This window comes from Lissotriton vulgaris, chromosome 1_1 (genome assembly GCF_964263255.1).
Source record: "Lissotriton vulgaris chromosome 1_1, aLisVul1.2, whole genome shotgun sequence".
NCBI classification, from domain to species: Eukaryota; Metazoa; Chordata; class Amphibia; order Caudata; family Salamandridae; genus Lissotriton; species Lissotriton vulgaris.
In genome coordinates this window covers 1,028,758,179-1,028,777,245 of record NC_141685.1, presented here as the reverse complement: position 1 = coordinate 1,028,777,245, position 19,067 = coordinate 1,028,758,179, and the positions used below count along the sequence as shown (strand labels likewise).

The following is a 19,067-nucleotide window of genomic DNA, read 5'->3' as shown; positions in this document are numbered from 1 at the left end:
ATACAAAGCATGGGAATCTATGAAAGTTCCAATACTGGGGCAAGAAAACAAGTTACTTACCTGCAACATGCAGGTTTTTTTCACAGACCGTCATAGTCTCACATTTCTTTGCGGATTGTGAATAAGCTTAAATCGTCTCTGTTCGGTCTTTTTGTCAGGTTGGGACACTTCAATCGAACATTTGCAGGCATAGCAAGCAAAACACAAGGAGATTCACAACTCAGTGGATAGGTTTCAACACTATGGCTTTGTTTCAGGATATATTGTGTGGCAAGCAGATTCTTAATGTTAAAACGGAGATGTGTTAGTATTGATTCACAGCCATTTGAATTATGAACACTTGGATTCTGTAAATTTTTTTCAGTGTTCACTTACGGTGCTTGGTATCTGGTTTTGGTCTGTACATGGAGTTTAAACACCCTAACTTTTAATTTTCATTTTTACTTGGACTTATGGTGACACGCTCAATTAGCCCTTAAGCGTTTGAGGTCACGGTGGCATGACTGTATCGGTTCTCTTTCATCTATAATCACACATTTTCTTAGAGTTTAATCTTATTAAAGTCACAATCAGTAATGGAGTTTTGAATTACAACAGAGAAATACCTTTACTATGATTCTTGCTTAGTTAAAGGGCCAAAGTGGTATTTTTTGTTTCATTTTAGTTATACACAATAGCCCCTGAAGAAGGGAGTGCATCACAAAATGCATTCGGTAGATTGATCTTTGACAAAGAGCATGAAAGAAAAATAAAATTGTTGTTATTATTTAAATGTAATTCAGTATAACAATCATATTACTATTATTGTTTAGGGGTAAAGGTGAGGTCTCTGTATTAGAGAAGATTCCCTGAATATTTTTAACAGTAAAAGAGAAACATTTTGATAAATGTAGGAAGAGGTTTGATTAAGTGATTGATATATTCTTTAGTGGTGCTCTCTGGCTCCAAGGAATCAATGTTCTTGGCTGCATTCAACATTTTCGTTTATGTATGACAAACAGAATGCATACTAGGGAGGCACGCATTTGGTTTTAGTAGTATAATCAAGGAGATACATTGAGTGTACGACAATCATCAATTGAAAACACCCAACCTAACATAATTATAAATCCCCTAATGCTGTGATCAGATATTCTTGTCACGTCTTGAATGTTAGGATGTCAAAGTAGAGCTCATTAGTTTCTAACTGGGAGCAGTGTGCAATAGCCCATGTGTAGCTTAATCAGGCCATCGTGTCTTTTAAAAACAACTTTAATTATGCTGGTGTCCATAATTACAAATGGGCATTGGAAACTCACTAATGCGATCTCAAGATTATTATTGAAAATATAAAAGCCTACTTCTTCCTTAAAGGTTTTGTTCCTCAAGAGGTCTCTCAAAGTGCCTTCTGGTGCATGCAGTAGATTGTATGCCCATCTAATCACGTTTGCCAGAGATCTGGAATAGGCACCGGGTTGGAAAATTCTAAGCGCAATGCCTGGACGGGAGTTGCTTGCCGCAGGGATACTATCCTATGGTGGTGCCTCCCTTTGAATAAGTTTAAAATAGACCACTTACTTATGGGGATATATGCAAGTGCATACAAGAGGATCGGGTGTATCTTTGTCCAATAAATATCTAAAAGAGTTTTAAAATGTCACCAATCCGCAGAGCAATAAAATCTTTTTAAGGCACTTATGTGAGCTATTGCCTTGACTAAAGTAAGAGGTGCTTTCTTGGGTCTGGGAGAAAACCTTTTCTAAATTTGTATAGTTGTTACCACATCCATGGGCCTTCCCCCCAGCTTCCAATCAAAAGGTGGTATCATCTTTTCCCTCTGATAGGTACCACCTTGGTTTTGGCAACGTTTATTTTCAAGAAATGGTCCTCTGCATACTTAAAAAACATTTTTACGCTGAAGACCAATAGGTGTGAGGTCAAAATTGTGTATATTTAAACTAGCAGCCCGTCCCGACGTTGTTCAGGAACAATCATGGCTCAGGGCCCCCGCCCGCCCTGACGTTGTGTAACCTGCCCACCTCACTGTTCACGTCACTTTTTCCTGCTGTAATGCCCCGTTTGGTACCTGCCCACGTCACTGGCCACGTCACTTTTTCGTCCTGTAATGCCCAATTTGCTACCTGCTCCACTTTGTACACTTTTGTCACCTGCACACGTTTCTTTTTCCTCCTGTTAATCTGCCCATGTCACTGCCCACGTCACTTTTTCCTCCCTGTAATGCCCCGTTTCACTTTTCCATCCTGTAATGGCCCGTTTGCTCCCCGCTCCACTTTGTACGCTTTTGTCACCTGCACACGTTTCTTTTTCCTCCTGTTAACCTGCCCACGTCACTGCCCACGTCACTTTTTCCTCCCTGTAATGCCCCGTTTCACTTTTTCGTCCTGTAATGGCCCGATTCCTCCCAGCTCCACTTTGTAGGCTTTTGTCACCTGCACACGTTTCTTTTTCCTCATGTTAACTTGCCTATGTTACTTTATCCTGCACACGTTTGTTTTTCCTCCGGTACCTGTGGCTCGCTCACCGCACCTCCCCGCCGCCGCTCCTGCCTCACGTTTGCTTTTCTGACTGGTAACTTGGCGCCCTACCTCATCCGCCGCTGACCGCTCCTCCCCGCCGCTGCTCCTCACTGTCTACCCGCCGATCCTCACCGCCTGTCCGCCGGTCATGTACGCTGCTCCCCTGATCTCCACCGCTCCTCGTCATCGCTCCTCCCCGCGCTGATCTCCGCCGCTCCTCCCCACGCTGTTCTCCGCCGCTCCTGTACACCAACTCCTCGCATGTACGCCGCTCCTGATGTCGGTACAAAAGGGGGTGGTAATGGACGGAGCATATGAATCAATCAAACACTCACACCCAGTCAAAAGATCTGGGTTTAATCCATCACCGTTCTTTAGCCCACTCTGCCACCCCAGTTCAGACATGGCTATATGCAAATCAGTCTGACCCTGTGCCTCATGGGAACAGTCCAGCCCGAACTGCCAAGCCATGTCTTTCCTGGACCGGAAACAAGCTTCCGAGGACCGGTTTCTGGCATTCCAGCCGTCTTCAGCCCGGCTTGCTTGAATCCAGTGGCAAAGTGAGCAAGGGACTCACGTCTGAGTATACCCTGCCACACTTATGGCGGCCAAAAGCGGTACAAAAGGGGGTGGTAATGGACGGAGCATCTGAATCAATCAAACACTCACACCCAGTCAAAAGATCTGAGTTTAATCCATCACCGTTCTTTAGCCCACTCTGCCACCCCAGTTCAGATATGGCTATATGCAAATCAGCCTGACCCTGTGCCTCATGGGAACAGTCCAGCCCGAACTGCCAAGCCATGTCTTCCCTGGACCGGAAACAAGCTTCCGAGGACCAGTTTCTGGCATTCCAGCCTTCTTCAGCCCGGCTTGCTTGAATCCAGTGGCAAAGTGAGCAAGGGACTCACGTCTGAGTATACCCTGCCACACTTATGGCGGCCAAAAGCGGTACAAAAGGGGGTGGTAATGGACGGAGCATCTGAATCAATCAAACACTCACACCCAGTCAAAAGATCTGAGTTTAATCCATCACCGTTCTTTAGCCCACTCTGCCACCCCAGTTCAGACATGGCTATATGCAAATCAGCCTGACCCTGTGCCTCATGGGAACAGTCCAGCCCGAACTGCCAAGCCATGTCTTCCCTGGACCGGAAACAAGCTTCCGAGGACCGGTTTCTGGCATTCCAGCCTTCTTCAGCCCGGCTTGCTTGAATCCAGTGGCAAAGTGAGCAAGGGACTCACGTATGAGTATACCCTGCCACACTTATGGCGGCCAAAAGCGGCACAAAAGGGGGTGGTAATGGACGGAGCATCTGAATCAATCAAACACTCACACCCAGTCAAAAGATCTGGGTTTAATCCATCACCGTTCTTTAGCCCACTCTGCCACCCCAGTTCAGACATGGCTATATGCAAATCAGTCTGACCCTGTGCCTCATGGGAACAGTCCAGCCCGAACTGCCAAGCCATGTCTTCCCTGGACCGGAAACAAGCTTCCGAGGACTGGTTTCTGGCATTCCAGCCATCTTCAGCCCGGCTTGCTTGAATCCAGTGGCAAAGTGAGCAAGGGGCTCACATCTGAGTATACCGTGCCACACTTATGGCGGCCAAAAGCGGTACAAAAGGGGGTGGTAATGGACGGAGCATCTGAATCAATCAAACACTCACACCCAGTCAAAAGATCTGGGTTTAATCCATCACCGTTCTTTAGCCCACTCTGCCACCCCAATTCAGACATGGCTATATGCAAATCAGTCTGACCCTGAGCCTCATGGGAACAGTCCAGCCCGAACTGCCAAGCCATGTCTTCCCTGGTGTCAGCACGCACGTCGCGGCCGGCGCTACTTTGAAGGGACTACTTTTGTTTTTAACTTATATTTTTTAATAACGTATTTATTTTTTATTTATATAGCCTATGTCCATCTGCACACCCTGAGGATTACAACGATGTATCGGGTGTGTGGATTGGCGCTGCGGTTCCCGAGTTTACCCGCCTCAAAGCCTCAAAGTTCTTCCTTTATAATAGTAGTATAGATATGTATGTTTTGAAGTGAAATGTTTGAGGGAGAATTATTTATATTATTACAACAGGCAGGTAAATCACTAAGAAATAGGGAAAACAGAAGTGGGGCGAAAATACATCCCTGCTTCAGGCCATTTTCAGTTAAAATATTAGGAGTCAATACCTTGCCTCCTCCCATTAAGACTTTGCACAAGGTAGATGTATAAAGTGCAATATTAAGTATTAGTAAGGCACTATGGATCCCCAAACTCACTAGTTTCCTCCATAGGGTGGGTCTGTTAACCCCTCAAAAGTGGTAGAGAAGTCCTCAAACACACAGTATCCACTTGTGATTTGGACAAGTACTTATCAATAACAATTTGCACTATTGCAATATTTTCAGTCACAGAATGTTTGGGTCTGAAATCCGCTTGGACTGCAGGTATCATGCCCTTCAAAAAAGCCCAGTCTTTGAGATGGTCCAGAACACTTGAGGCAAAGATCTTCCCTGTTGCATCTAGTGCAATTTGACGGTGTTTACAGGTATAAAGGCAGGAATCTTTTTTGTGGAGGGGGACTACTACACCTCCAAACCATGAATTTGGAATTTGTCCCGTTGCATAACAGTGTGAAAAGTGTGGAGGAGCCTGCTTCAGCCTTCTGGATCACCCTGTAATACTTTTATGGGAATTTTGTCTGAGCCCATCACTGCAGATGATCTTGTTTTCCTTGTATATAACTCTATCTGTTTCTCCTTATGAGCGATTCTGTGCTGATCGCGCTCAGGAGCTGGCTTAGAGAACTCCTCGATAACAGACTGGGCAGTATTTAGTCGCATATTGTTCAGAGAAATAATTAATCCATTCCTTCTGTGGGATGGGAATTGCAGATGTTTTTTTCCTACTGCCCGTGAACTTGGAGATGAGTTGCCAAAAGATTTTTATTTTTTTTTGTCAGTCAGCTTTCTGTAATTTTACCCAGTTCTTATCCATGGTGTTTTTACTATTTATGGAGCAAATGTTCCTCCTTTTCTTTCGCATAGCTTGAATTTCTTTAACCCTTGAAACTAAGAAAGTAATAAATTGGTTCCGACTTTTGAGAAAGTTTGGCTTTCTTAGATTAGTTTTTTGGAATTACAGAGTCTGTCTGAGTTACACACCTTCTCTGAATCATGTAGATGGCATCCAAGATTCTCTTCAAATATCAGATTAGGATTTCTTTCTTCGAATGATTGGTGTAGACACCATGGCATGATTACTGCATTCATCTTGGTTATGTTATCAGAGTTCCAAATAATTCGACCTTGTTTACAGGCTATAAAATCATCCTTGTTTCCTTCTGCTAAGGACCAAAACGACATTAGAAGAGTAGGTGTAATTTGAATTCTGAGTATGGTAATGTGTGGTCGCTGCCTTGAACGAACTCAGCTTTAAGGAGAGAACATTTCTGATATAGGTCATGACTGGTTATGATGTAATCAATAATAGAGAAGCCATTGACCCCCTTTCTGGTAGAAGCAGCCGGAACATCCCAGTCTGTTCTTCCATATAGAATCACGCCGTGTATTGCATTCAGCGAGTCCAATAACATTTTTCTACGTTTTTTCAGCCTTTGGCTTGGGCACAAAGACAGGGTCGGAAATGGAACAGGCTTCTTCCAGATCCTTACTTGATATGCTTTTATCGTGGCATTTGAGATTTGTGTGTTAAAGTCACCCATTATTGTTTGGGAATTTCCTCGTGCCTCGTTGGTGGGCTATATTAAACCAAATATCTCATTCATCATTGAGTTGAATTCTGGGCCATCTGGAACATAAATGTGGGATACAAATAGGGTGTCTGCAGAGTGTGCACTTACCTTGGGAAGTTTTATTTTGTTGCAGTATATGGTGTTGCATGGAAGTTATATTGTTTCAAAGTCGCACTGTATCTCAACCGTAAGGAGGGTAGAGAGGCCACCCTTGGCACGACCTTTTCATAACCCTCATAGCAGGCATATCGCTAACAAAATAGTTGTTCCAGCCAAAGCTACAGACGAGGTCTCTTGGAGGCAATTGATTGCTGTGGAAAATCTCATCAGGCTTTGCAGCTTTGATATTTACAATCTAGTCAGGTTCCAAGAGATAATCACCAGATGATCACTAAAAAGGAAGCTAGGAGCCACTACTTAATTTGTTTTCTTTTAAGTCTCCCAAGAGCCATGACCAAGAGGAATACATTTGTGTGTTATCCACTTTGGCAGGCTTTAGTTCCATATCTGTCTACCTCCTTGATCAATATGTGTTGTGAGTGTGTCCACTGGTCGATTATTGCACTCATGGTATTACGACTAGATGGAGTAATCAGATGTTTCACTCCCCTGACAGGTGCCTGCGTTAGTATAATGAGTATCCACTATGTCAAAGCCAGTTATATGAAGTCTTTTACTTTCAGGAAGCAATATCGAGAGGATCACATTAGACCAAAATTCTACATGCAATGTAGAAAAATCTTGATTATTAGAAAAGAACGCCAACTCTATTTCAGAGGAAGTATTGGGATTGGAGTTGCAGGAAGTTATGCAATAGCCTTAAAATGCTTTGCCTATTTAGAGGATCATTTCCGTTTGTGAAAAGGCCTGATATCTTGAGGACTCCATACAGACTAAATATTGGATCTACCAAAGATGACTTACTGCCAAGACTGCATGTAGAAGGACCTGCTCTCTGGTAGAAGTATAGAGCTTATGAAGTTTGGGGACAGTGGGTTTAATTGTGCATGTACTTCTTTTTTGAATGGGACAAGGGACATATTCGGCACTTGCGCATCCTGTGAATTTGCCTTTTTAGTTGTGAAACTGCTTTCTACGTTAACCTCAGCACTAGTGTGAGCATCGCTCACAGCAAACTTTATTCTTCAAGACTTCCTCCTAGTAATTCTGCAATTTGATTTTTTCTTTTTCCTCACAGACATCTTTACTTTTGCCTTATTTCTATTAGTCTTCTTTGGGTCTGTTTCTTGTTTTGTTAAAGAGGTCGAAGAGAGTATTTTTGAGGAACCTGCTCCATTGAGGCAGTAAAATTTCGGTTTACAGGGAGGAGCAGCAGTCTCAGTGCTTGCCTCCGAATCAAGTGGTGATTCTGCAAATAACTTAGTAGGGAGTAAGCTATTCCCATTCCTTCCCCAGTCACTATTTTCCCTTTCGTGCTTTTACGCTTATTTGAGTTGCACTTGACTTTTTGTGAATATACCTTGCGGATTGTGCTTTTTGGTCGTCAACGGCCTCTCTTGTTTGGACTTCCACTCAGTGGCGGCTGGTGACATTTAAAAATGGCGGGTGTAAAATTATTGTCCCACTGCACCGCAGTGATCAAGCCCGAACAACCTACGGGGCGGAGTTTCAGGAGTTCTCCCCCGAGAAAAAGTTGAAAAAGAGTGGACAAATGGTGCATTTTCAAGCAAATTTGAGGAAGCTACGAATTTATTATGTATCATTTAATAAATTGCCAATTTTTATGAGCTATAGAGGACAATCTTTGCATATCCTTATGTTATTATTTGCCCATATTACCTTTTCAAAACACTGATACACTTGCAATGGTTTTATCTAAACAAGACGAGACGGGTCAAGGAGGTGTGCAATGTCGAGAACTGAATAAAGAGCGCCTTCCAGAGCAACATCTGCAGCCGGCGCAACCAGGTGGTAAACCGCTTCCTGATGCGGGTGAGTAGGCGATACTGAGCGGAATGAATGATATGTACTAATGGATAACTAATAAGTATTAGCAGTGATATATAACTCCTCCCTATTTCACGAGCAGAGGAAATCCGCAAGGCAAGCGGGCATGCAATCAATTGCGACCAGAATGACAGGCGAGTGGGGGCGAGGGTCATGTGGCAGCTTCACTCCCCTAAGCCAATCACAACGCTGCAATGGCACCCTTGGTGGTCGCACGCAAGCCTAACGAATGCCTCTGCATTGACCTCAGGGAACTGAACAAAAACATCATAGTGGACAAATTGCCGCTGCCCAAAATCAATGAAATGGTGACCCAGACCAAAGGAATCCACTGGATTTCAACCATTGCCCTCACCGCAGCGTTTTACCAGATTTCTCTGCACCCTTCCAGTAGAAAACTAACATCTTTCATCACACAATTTGGATGTAACAGGTTCCAACGGATGCCCTTTGGCCTACCATCAGCAGCCGCTGTATTCCAGAAACTTATGCACAAGCTATTCTAGGACATCAGAGGAGTACAATACTTCCAGGACGACATCCTGATCATGGGGACAACAAAACAAGAACATGATAAGAAACTCACTACGGCGCTGCAGATTCTGTCGCAGAACGGTCTTACGGCTGAGTGGGAAAAATGCGAGTTCGGCCTTCACTCGGTCACATACTTGGGCCATGAAATAAGCGACAAAGGGATCTCCCCCAAGAGAGCCAACGTTGAGGCCATCAAAGCGGCGCCCACTCATCAGAACAAGGAAGAAGTTAATTAATTCTTAGGATTGGCCGAGTTCTACAGCAAATTTGTGAAATTTTTTGCCACCAAGACACACCATCAGTTGCTAAAAGACAAAAATACCTTCTACTGGTCGGCCGACTCCAATGAGGAATTCCTACAAATCAAAAATGACATCTGCGATGCTGTGCCCTTACACGGGTTTGACCAATCGGCCCTCCCCATCCTCACTACAGACGCCAGCGTCAAGGGTCTGGGAGCCGTCTTATCCCAAAAGTCCACTGAAGGTGTGGTGCCCACGGTCAGTTTTGCATCCCGCTCCCTCGCCTCCAATGAGGAGAAGTTCAGCATCATAGAAAAGGAGATGCTCGCAGCTGTTTGGGCAATGGAAAAATTACGACAATTCCTCTGTGGTTCCAAGTTCCTCCTCAGGACAAGTCGCCAGTTAAAGTTCTTACATCGAGCGGACACTCCAGCGCCACACCATGCATTGCCAAAATGACCCTCAGATTGTTGGACTATGTATATGAGGTTGAATACTTACCGGGTAACAAGAATAAATTGGCAGACTATCTTAGCAGATTGGCGGCCATGGAAGTAGCGCCAGCACACACAGAGTGGGACGAATACACAATAGCATTCACCAATAACCAAGAAGGGGTCATAAGCGTGCAAGAATTGAAGAGAGCGTACGAAACAGCCGACCACCTGGAGAGCGTAAAAAAGTTTGTCACGCAGGGGTGGCCAGAGAAGAAGCATTTGGGTACCGACCTTCGGAGATTCTGGGAAGTGCGTGAGGAACTGTCCATTAGCGAGAACTCCATATTCCTCTTGAGAGGGGACAAGGTAATTCCTCCACTACAGTTAGTGGAACGACTACTCATGATTCTGCACTAAGGCCATTTAGGACTAGTGAAAACAAAGAATTGAGCCAAACACTCTTATTGGTGGCCTCCAACCGACAGCCAGGTGGAGAGGCATGTGAGGGCCTGTGAACAATGCAGCAACGCGGACAAATATCAGTCCATGCTACTTCCACTGATGGGGAAGTTCACCACTCCCACCAGCCCATGGGAAGAGTTGTCGGTCGATGTGCTGGGTCCCATTCTCGACTCGTGGGGCGTACCCAAGTATGCTATTGTGTTAATAGATCGATACTCAAAGTGGCCAGAAGTGGAGTTGTGCGAAAAAGCAACCCGGACAGGATCATAACCTTCCTCACAGCTACATTCCTGAGAGGGAATTCCAAAAACCATCACATGTGACAACGGCGCCCAGTTGACCTCAGAAAAATGGACTGCATTCATGAAACGGAATGGTATCGTGACCAAATATACCCCGGTGTACCACCCGGCCGGGAACGGCCTTGCGGAAAGGTTTAACCGCGTGATCATGGGGTCCATTCAGGCAGCCATCAGTTCTGGGAAGAACTGGGAGACGGAGATCAGACAGAAAGTATGGGCTTACCGCATCACTCCAACAACGACGGGATACAGTGCATTCAAGATCCTACGTGGCAGGGACCCATTCACAAGAGACAACAAAGTGTGGCTGAACCTAACACTGCCGAGTAAGTGGTCCTCAGCAGTAGTCCATAGCAATTTGGAGAAAGCCCAGAAAATTTACACTGACCACTACAACAAAAAGCATGGTGTGAAAGAAGTCTCTTTAGAAAAAGGGGAATGGGTCTGAGTGAAGCTAGCGCAACTACGCAGGAAAGGTGAAAGCAAGTTCAGCGAACCATTGTAAGTCAAAGACACCTACTCAAGATCCGCCTTGTTAAGCAATGGAAAAATATGGTCCCACAACAGGATGGCCAAGTGCAATAAAGTGATAGAATGGAACAAGGAAGACTCCACAGCACGCACCGGAACAACTAGTTGGGAGTTGGATAACGAAGAGAACGGACAAGAGAGAGACACACGGAGAAACAGCACAACAAGAAAAAATAAAGACGAAAGCACAGGGACAGTAGAGTCCGGAGACTACAATACAAGGGAGGCCACAAGAAGGCCACAAGGTCCGCGATACAAATTCCCACTACATGCACCCGCTCTCCTCATGTTAAATAGAAATAAAGTAAATCCTCCACTTAAGAAGTTGTAGCATTGTTTATCCAGAACCTCAGCTCTACACACACTTCCTCCCCCTACTGTGCCTCGCGACCGGAGCCACGCCAGGGGGAAAAGGTGGGGGAAGTCAGAGGCTCGGCTGGAGTGAACAAGGGGCTGATAAAACTCTCCGAAGGCACAATGCCAGGAGACACCGCACCCTGCACACCTCAGACTTGGGCCGCAGCTCCGCCCTGTTCGTGTGGCATGCAACGTGTAAGTTTTTCCTTTCCATAGATTCCTCTATCTTTAACTACCTCATTCGACAATATTTTGTTCCATCATAATATTTCTTCTTTGTTTCGTTCATGTTTATATTTTTTGCTTTCATGGTACACTGCACACTCGAAAACTCAGTGCACCCAGGTACCAGTCCACAGAATCTGCATATATAGCAAGACAGGATACATTTGATTGGCTCCAGATAGTCTTGTTTCATTCTCATTACCATCTGCAGCAGGAGCTGTCAAATCATACTTGTGGATAGGTTAGATTGTGTTTAGAGTGGTCATGGCCTTGTTCCTCTGGAAACATGGTTGGGCTGTTGAGGTTACTATCATCAACTCCGCTTGTCGTTAGTGAAGCAAAATAGACCATATATAGGGGCACCATGTGTGATCGATGGGTTAACTGGGTTAGAATATGTCTTATTTGGTGAACACCCTAAATATTAATTCAGAAATATCGACTGCCCAGAATATCGAATAAAAAATATAGAATGATCAGAATATCGAATGACCAAAATATAGTTGGTTAGAATATCGAAATTAAGGTAAGAAATATCGATTCCTATAATAACGAATTTAAAATATCGTTTTACCATAATATCGTTTTTTTTGTGTTATGTATGCTAGTATATGTGTTAAAAATATATATTATATTTGTAATGTATGTTTAATTTTTTTTTTTGAATAATGATTGTTATGTTATTTAATTTTTGCATAATTTAATTCCGTAGCGAATTGTGGGTTTATAGGGGAATAGGGTGGGAAGTAATTTAACTATAGTAAATTAAATATTAGTTTTTATGAATTAATAATTATTTTTAATGTAATTTTACGTTTTAGTTCTGTAGCGGGTTGCGGGTTTATAGGGGAATAGGGTGGGAAGTAATTTAATTTTAATTAAATAAATATGTATTTATTGATAAATAATTAATTGTTAAATAATTATTAATTGGTAATAGGTTTTTATTATTTGGTAGTTTCGCTTTATTAATTGGTAATTAAGTTTTAATTAATTGATTAATTGATAATTGTTAATTGTTTTAATTTATTATTTGGAGTGGGTTGTGGGTTATAGGGGAATAGGATCGGAAGTAGTTTAATTGTAATCAAGTAAATATGTATCTATATGTTTTGATAATTAATTATTTGTTCATTAATTATTCATTGTTAATTAATTGTTATTAATTGGTATTTTTTTATTTTATTACACTTTTGGTATTGAAAATTAATTGGTTGTTAATTAATTTTTATAAATAACATTTGTTGGTATTTATAATTAATTAAATATTAAATATTTAGTAATTGGTAATTAATTGTTATTAATTTTAAATTGTTATTGATAATTAATTTATTCTTTTTTAAATATTAAATCATTACTTTCCCTACTGTTGCACTCTCTGGAGTGGAAATAGTAATTTTTACCCTCCCGCTATCCAACGCTTTCCCTACTGTTGCACTCGATGGAGTGGGAATAGTAATTTTTGCCCTTCCGCTATCCAACGCTTTCCCTACTGTTGCACTCGATGGAGTGGGAATAGTAATTTTTGCCCTTCCGCTATCCAACGCTTTCCCTACTGTTGCACTATCTGGCGTGGGAATAGTAATTGTTACCCTCTCGCTATCCAACGCTTTCCTACTGTTGCACTCTTTGGAGTGGGAATAGTAATTTTTACCCTCCCGCTATCCAACGCTTTCCCTACTGTTGCACTATCTGGCGTGGGAATAGTAATTGTTACCCTCTCGCTATCCAACGCTTTCCTACTGCTGCACTCTTTGGAGTGGAAATAGTAATTTTTACCCTCCCGCTTTCCAACGCTTTCCTACTGTTGCACTCTTTGGAGTGGGAATAGTAATTTTTACCCTCCCGCTAACCAATTCTTTCCCTACTGTTGCACTTTCTGGAGTGGGAATAGTACTATTTACCCTCCCGCTATCCAATGCTTTCCCTACTGTTGCACTCTTTGGAGTGGGAATAGTAATTTTTACCCTCCCACTATCCAACGCGTTCTCTACTGTTGCACTCTCTGGAGTGGGAATAGTAATTTTTACCCTCCCGCTATCCAACGCTTTCCCTACTGTTGCTCTCTCTGGAGTGGGAATAGTAATGTTTACCCTCCCGCTATCAAATGCTTTCCCTACTGTTGCACTCTCTGGAGTGGGAATAGTAATTTTTACCCCTATGCTATCCAACGCTTTCCTTACTGTTGCACTCATTGGAGTAGGAATCGTAATTTTTATCCCTACGTTATCCAATGCTTTCCCTACTGTTGCACTCATTGGAGTGGAAATAGTAATTTTTACCCCTACGCTATCCAACGCTTTAACTACTGCTGCACTCATTATTAATTAACATAAAAATTATCACTTTAATTATTTTAATTATTATATAATATTTATTTTTATATTTAAATAATATGTGTATTTATATATGTCAATATCATTTTAATAATGTTCTAAATATTTTATAATTATGATTAATAATTATTTTATAATATTATTTAGTAAATATAAATATACAAAAATGTTTTACATTACATTTATTATTTTTACATTTTAAGCTTTAAATTTTTTTAACTATGTTTTATTTAATTGTGTTAATTATTTAATTACTTTTATAGTATTTTTTATATTTAAAAAATTAGATATTTTTGTTAACTATATTTTAACTTTCTATGTTTTGAATCAATATTTGAGTACTTACTAGTTTGTAGATAGGCATTTTATATTCTGTCCCTCGATATTTTGGAGTTGATATTTTGGTAAGTCGATATTCGGTCCCTCGATATTTAGTCACTAAACCGTGTTATTTTTGTTCTGAAATGCATCATTGATTGGGCATGATGGATTTCCTTGCGCAAGTTGTTCCAGAAGTGGTGGGCTTTCACTGAAAAACATCAGCTACTTCTGAGTTTGCATCTGGATAAATATGAATTTCATTTTGGGGCATAAGTCATTATTTACAATATCATGTTCTTTCTGACCAAGACAGACACTGCCACCCACTCATGCTTCGTAAAAGGCTCATTCATTCATCCAGAGCATTATATAGTAGCATTTACGACCCTTTTCCACAGGAATGAATAGGCAGAGTGGACTGAAAGTAAACACAGTAAATCAAAACAGTGCAATGTACATAAAAATAGATCTACATACATCTCTCATGCGTGGTAACTCTCATAATTTAAACAAAGATTAAATAAAACAGCTAAGGGCTATTTAGAAAACTAAGAGTCCTTGGGGGTCATTTGGATGGCGGGCGGACTTAGTCCGCCCGCCATCCTATTGGACAATGGGACCGCCCGCCATAAGGGCGGTGGTCCCGTGGGGGCCATTAGGATGCGCCCGCCACAGTGGCGGGCCCATCCGGCATTTTTAACATTGTGGCGGGCGGTGCTCTCAGCACCGCCCGCCACAATGCTTAAAAGGCATGTATGCATTTGCATACACAAAGCGGCAGGCACCGCGCTTGCTGGTGGGTACCACAGGTACCCCCGGTGTACACCCCCCACCTCGCCTTCACTCCGGGGGCCTGCAGGGGGGCCCCAAAATGAAGACTGCCTGCCTTTCCATGGTGGCATTGTCGCCACGGAAAGGCATCAGATTGGGACCATACTAATATGGCTGGCGGTGTCAAACAGACACCGACACCATATTAAACCCTTTCCGCCCCGGTCGCAGGGCGACTGAGGCGGAAAAGCGGCGGACAATCTTTTCATCCGCCGCGGACCCCCCAGCCATCCTAATGTGGCGGGGGGTCAATTCAGTGAGGATGGCAGGCAGATTGCCCCCGCCAGGCCGGCGGTGGCTACCGCCAGCCTGGCGGGGGCAATCCGCCCGCCATTCTAATGGAGACCCTAGTGTTCTAACCAGGGTGCAGCAGCGGTCCGTGCAGGTAACAACGGTGGGGTGGATAATTAATTTTCCCTTGACATCTTCCCTCGAAATCCCCCCTCACGCGGCCCCACCGATGTTACCTGCACCGACCGCGGCTGCCAGGGTGTAGTGAAATCATTCACAAAAATAGTGAATTGGGTAAAACCAACCATTTTTTTAGTCCACCTGCAGATGGGAATTGAGATAAAAATGCCAAAATCCTCTCTGAAGGGTGAACTAGAGAAACATATGGATTTCTGTACCAAAGTACCTGTCTGTATATTGGTAATTTCACAACAATTTGTAGACTGCTGTGAAGTTACCCACAACACTTTGCCTTTTTTAACCTTTTGTAGGTGGGTGAGGATCCAGCACAAATGGGAGATTCAATCTCTGAATCTCATACCATGGACCAAAACATATTTATCGCCCAGCCATAACTTTTAACACCGGCAGGTACTAAAAATATGCTCACTGTAAGTTAAAGTGCAACTAAGACAAGAAAAAGGGAAATTGCAATGGTCAGAGAGAAGCAAAGGCTCTAAATATGACATAAGAAGCAACAGTCTGGTATGGCTGCCAAGGCAAAGTGGCCAAAGGCTAGAAGTGAATATCAATGATAAAAAGACATGGTACAAGGCTATGGAATTATTTAGACGGCAACGGGGTTCAAGTAAGAATACAAATCTGTGACCCAAAGCAGAGAATGGGACTAATGCCGAGCATCAGATTCTAGACTACAGGTTTTAGGTAACAGATAAATACAAAATGAAGAATAGGTACAGCATTGACTCCACATGGATCTAAATGATGAATAAACTAGGATGTGAAAAATGACATCGTTTCGTTCCTGAAATTGTAGGTGCATTTCATGAAAGGATGCAAAATTAGAGTGAAAAGTGGCTTGGCAGTATATTGCGTGCGTTTTTTCACGGGTGCATACTAGTGTACTATGGCCAAAAAAAATATGCAAAAGTACTTAATGTAAAATCTTTAGAAATGATGAGAATTTCATGTAAAGCAAAATTCTGGAATTCTGGAAATTTCTCCAACAAAGTTTTGATTTCACCCAGCCCTTAAAGCAAACCAAAGGAAAAGAAAGATATTCTAAAAACATACAACAATTTTTATTATTTGAGAGCTAGAAAATGCACTTAAACAGTTACGGTAACATTCGTTGGAAAACAATAGCAAGCATCCAGGGGACAGCAGAATAGGTTCAGCAGCAAACTGTTCCTAATGGTGTTTTCCACAGTCCTGTTTTCTCCTCAGTGCACCCTGTCTGCAACACTTGACAGGATTCGTGGTACAATTGCAGGAAGACTACAAAGAGGAAAAGGTGGAACTTGCAATGTGTAGCATCCTGCAAAGGGCTAGCCGGTCACCTACTGTGTCTCCTAAGAGAGCGCTGGAGGTGTGATCAACTTGATGTTCTATGAGCAGGACTATGTAAGACTACGGTGTAGATGTTTCAGGACTACGCAAGCTGTAGAAAATCAAGAGACAGATTTTCAAGAATGGAAAGGAGCATTATATTACCAGCACTTGTATAGCACACTCCATAGTTTGAAAGCTCCCATGGTGCTCACAGACTTCCAGTCTCTGCTGTTATTCTGGGGTTTTCATGCAGAGTAGTGCAATAGAATATATCTAGACCTGAAACTATTGCATAATCTAGTCGAAGCGGATTCTAGACACACCTAATTCGCAGGGCTGTTGGTTCATAATGTGCCAACGTAAACAAAAAGTCATTGGTGGAAAGCTTCAATTAATAGTGTTCGATTATAGAACCTGATTTGGAGTTGGGTAATATGAAAGAGGCTCCAATCCAGTTTCTGGAGGAAATCTACAGACCAAATGTCACTCTCTGCCTCTGGATTTAGCATTTCCTCTAGAAGGTGGTGATTTTTCAATTACCACTCAACTCTAAATCAGGTCCATATTTCAGAATCTTCTCTTTGTCTAACTGGTTTTGTTCTTAATCATGGCTTTAACATCCCACTAATTGGAGACGTGCATTCTTTCACTTTCTGAGGCGGCTATGGGTGGGGTACTTGAGAGAGACCTTGTTAAATCTGCCATTGTGCACTCACAAGGACCTACTGTAAGGGATAAACTAACTGATCTAAACAGCCCCTGTCTCTTTGTTTTTGGCACTCAACAGATGGTGGATCTCGGGCTCATTCTGCACCAAGGCGCCTACTTCCGCGATCTCTGGAACATCCTGGACTTCATTGTGGTCAGTGGGGCTCTGGTGGCCTTCGCCTTCACGTAAGTTTCTAGCACTCCTTTTTTCAATTTTCCCTACACATGCCCTCTTGTTTGCCTTCCTTATATTCATCTGTCCCTGCCCTTCTTCTCACGTCATGTTAATGTAATGCTGCCTGATATTATTCTGATCGTTTGTCACAGTATGGAGTGCCTCGTATACTTGTAGAGACTGTGCCAGTGCTTGGATTTGCTTGATGCATGACTTGGGGTCTGATTGAGAGGGTGATAGAAAGATTTGCTTGTTTCTATCTCTCCCCTCATCAGTTGCAGAACATACATTTTTCCCCTCTACCTCATTGTCACTCAGGCTGGCCGGCCATTCAGGAAAGCCTAATTGCTCGCCATGCTAATCCAAGTTCATTCATGCCTGGTATGAATCGCCACCCCACATCCTCATTGATTGCTGTGCTCTGGTTGCTTTTTTGGAATGAACCTCCAGATAAATGTTTTGTGTAAAGATTGAGCTCAAATATAATGATGCGGTTGGACTTGAATAATGTAACAAAGTCGTTCCCCATTGCTGAGATATGAAGTGCATGCTATGGGAATAGATAATGTAGTTCCACAGAAAATTGGTGCCCCATCACATGATCCACCAACAAGGCTATCCATACCCTGACCTGGTCAGACATTCATGGCAATAGGCGGATTTAGGATGATGAGTGGTAGCCCCCGGCTACTTTGTCACCTCAAGCTGTACAGCCCCGTATTATAGATGCTGATGGGTGAGCTCAGTCTCAAGGCTGCAGTGTGTTAAAGAGCAAGGTTTTGTCTTCCCAAAGCGTCTCAAATATTGCCTTCCTCTTAACCTTCCTAAAGTAAGGATGCCGCTCTTCTCTTTCACTGCATGAAAGAGAGGGTAGCATTAACAGCTCTTTCTGTGTTGCACTGTTTCTTGTCATCGATCTTCAGATTCTCTCATATCTCTCATTTATGTCTCTTTACTGATGATGTACTTTTTCCCACTTGTCAACCTCTACCTCTTTCTTGATGTGCTTTCACTCCCCCCTTCTCCATATGCCACGTGTTGCTTAGCACCTATCTTGTTCTTTTGTCATGAAAGCCTTCCCCTTTCTCTTATCGTTTGTCTATTTCTCTCCTGAGCGCACTCGCCATTTACCCAGTTATCTCCTCTCTTGACCCCTCTGACTAGTTCATCCAAGCTTACCTCTCCACCGTTTCTTTCTCATCCTAACCAGCTCCCTAAAGTTTGTCACTCATCTCAATCTTTCCAAGTTTTTCTTTTTTTTATCGCCATTATATTTGCACTTTCTTCCTGTCTTTTTGTCATGCCCTCTTATTTGTTTGCCTTGATACAGTCTTCGCACCTAGTGCCTTTCTCTTCTCTTTCCAGAGACCATCGCTCCAATCTTTTATATTCTCTTTGTTTGCGCAGGTTTCACTTTAATTTCCCTCTTTCTGTCTCTTCTTCTCTTTCACGCTTCAATTTGTGAGGGAGCTTGAGGATTTAATAATGTTCTCGTTCTTGCAAACTGATGCTAAATAAATATAAACATGAATAAATAAATGCATACATAAGTAAATAAATGAAGTACGTGAATAAAGTATAAAAAACTAAAGTACTTGCACACAGTTGATGTACATCTGCCTCTC

The 19,067-nt window shown here is 42.6% G+C and overlaps 1 protein-coding gene across 14 annotated transcripts in view; it reads left to right on the top strand.

Annotated features, from left to right (window-relative positions):
* Positions 1-19,067, top strand: part of CACNA1A (calcium voltage-gated channel subunit alpha1 A) — a 1,308,076-nt gene that overhangs the window by 701,902 nt on the left and 587,107 nt on the right. For all 14 annotated transcript variants that reach the window (XM_086961990.1, XM_086962030.1, XM_086962039.1 and 11 more), the window contains one exon: positions 17,347-17,453. In XM_086961990.1, the coding sequence (XP_086818116.1) occupies positions 17,347-17,453 (107 nt within the window). The remainder of the gene's footprint in view (positions 1-17,346; positions 17,454-19,067) is intronic.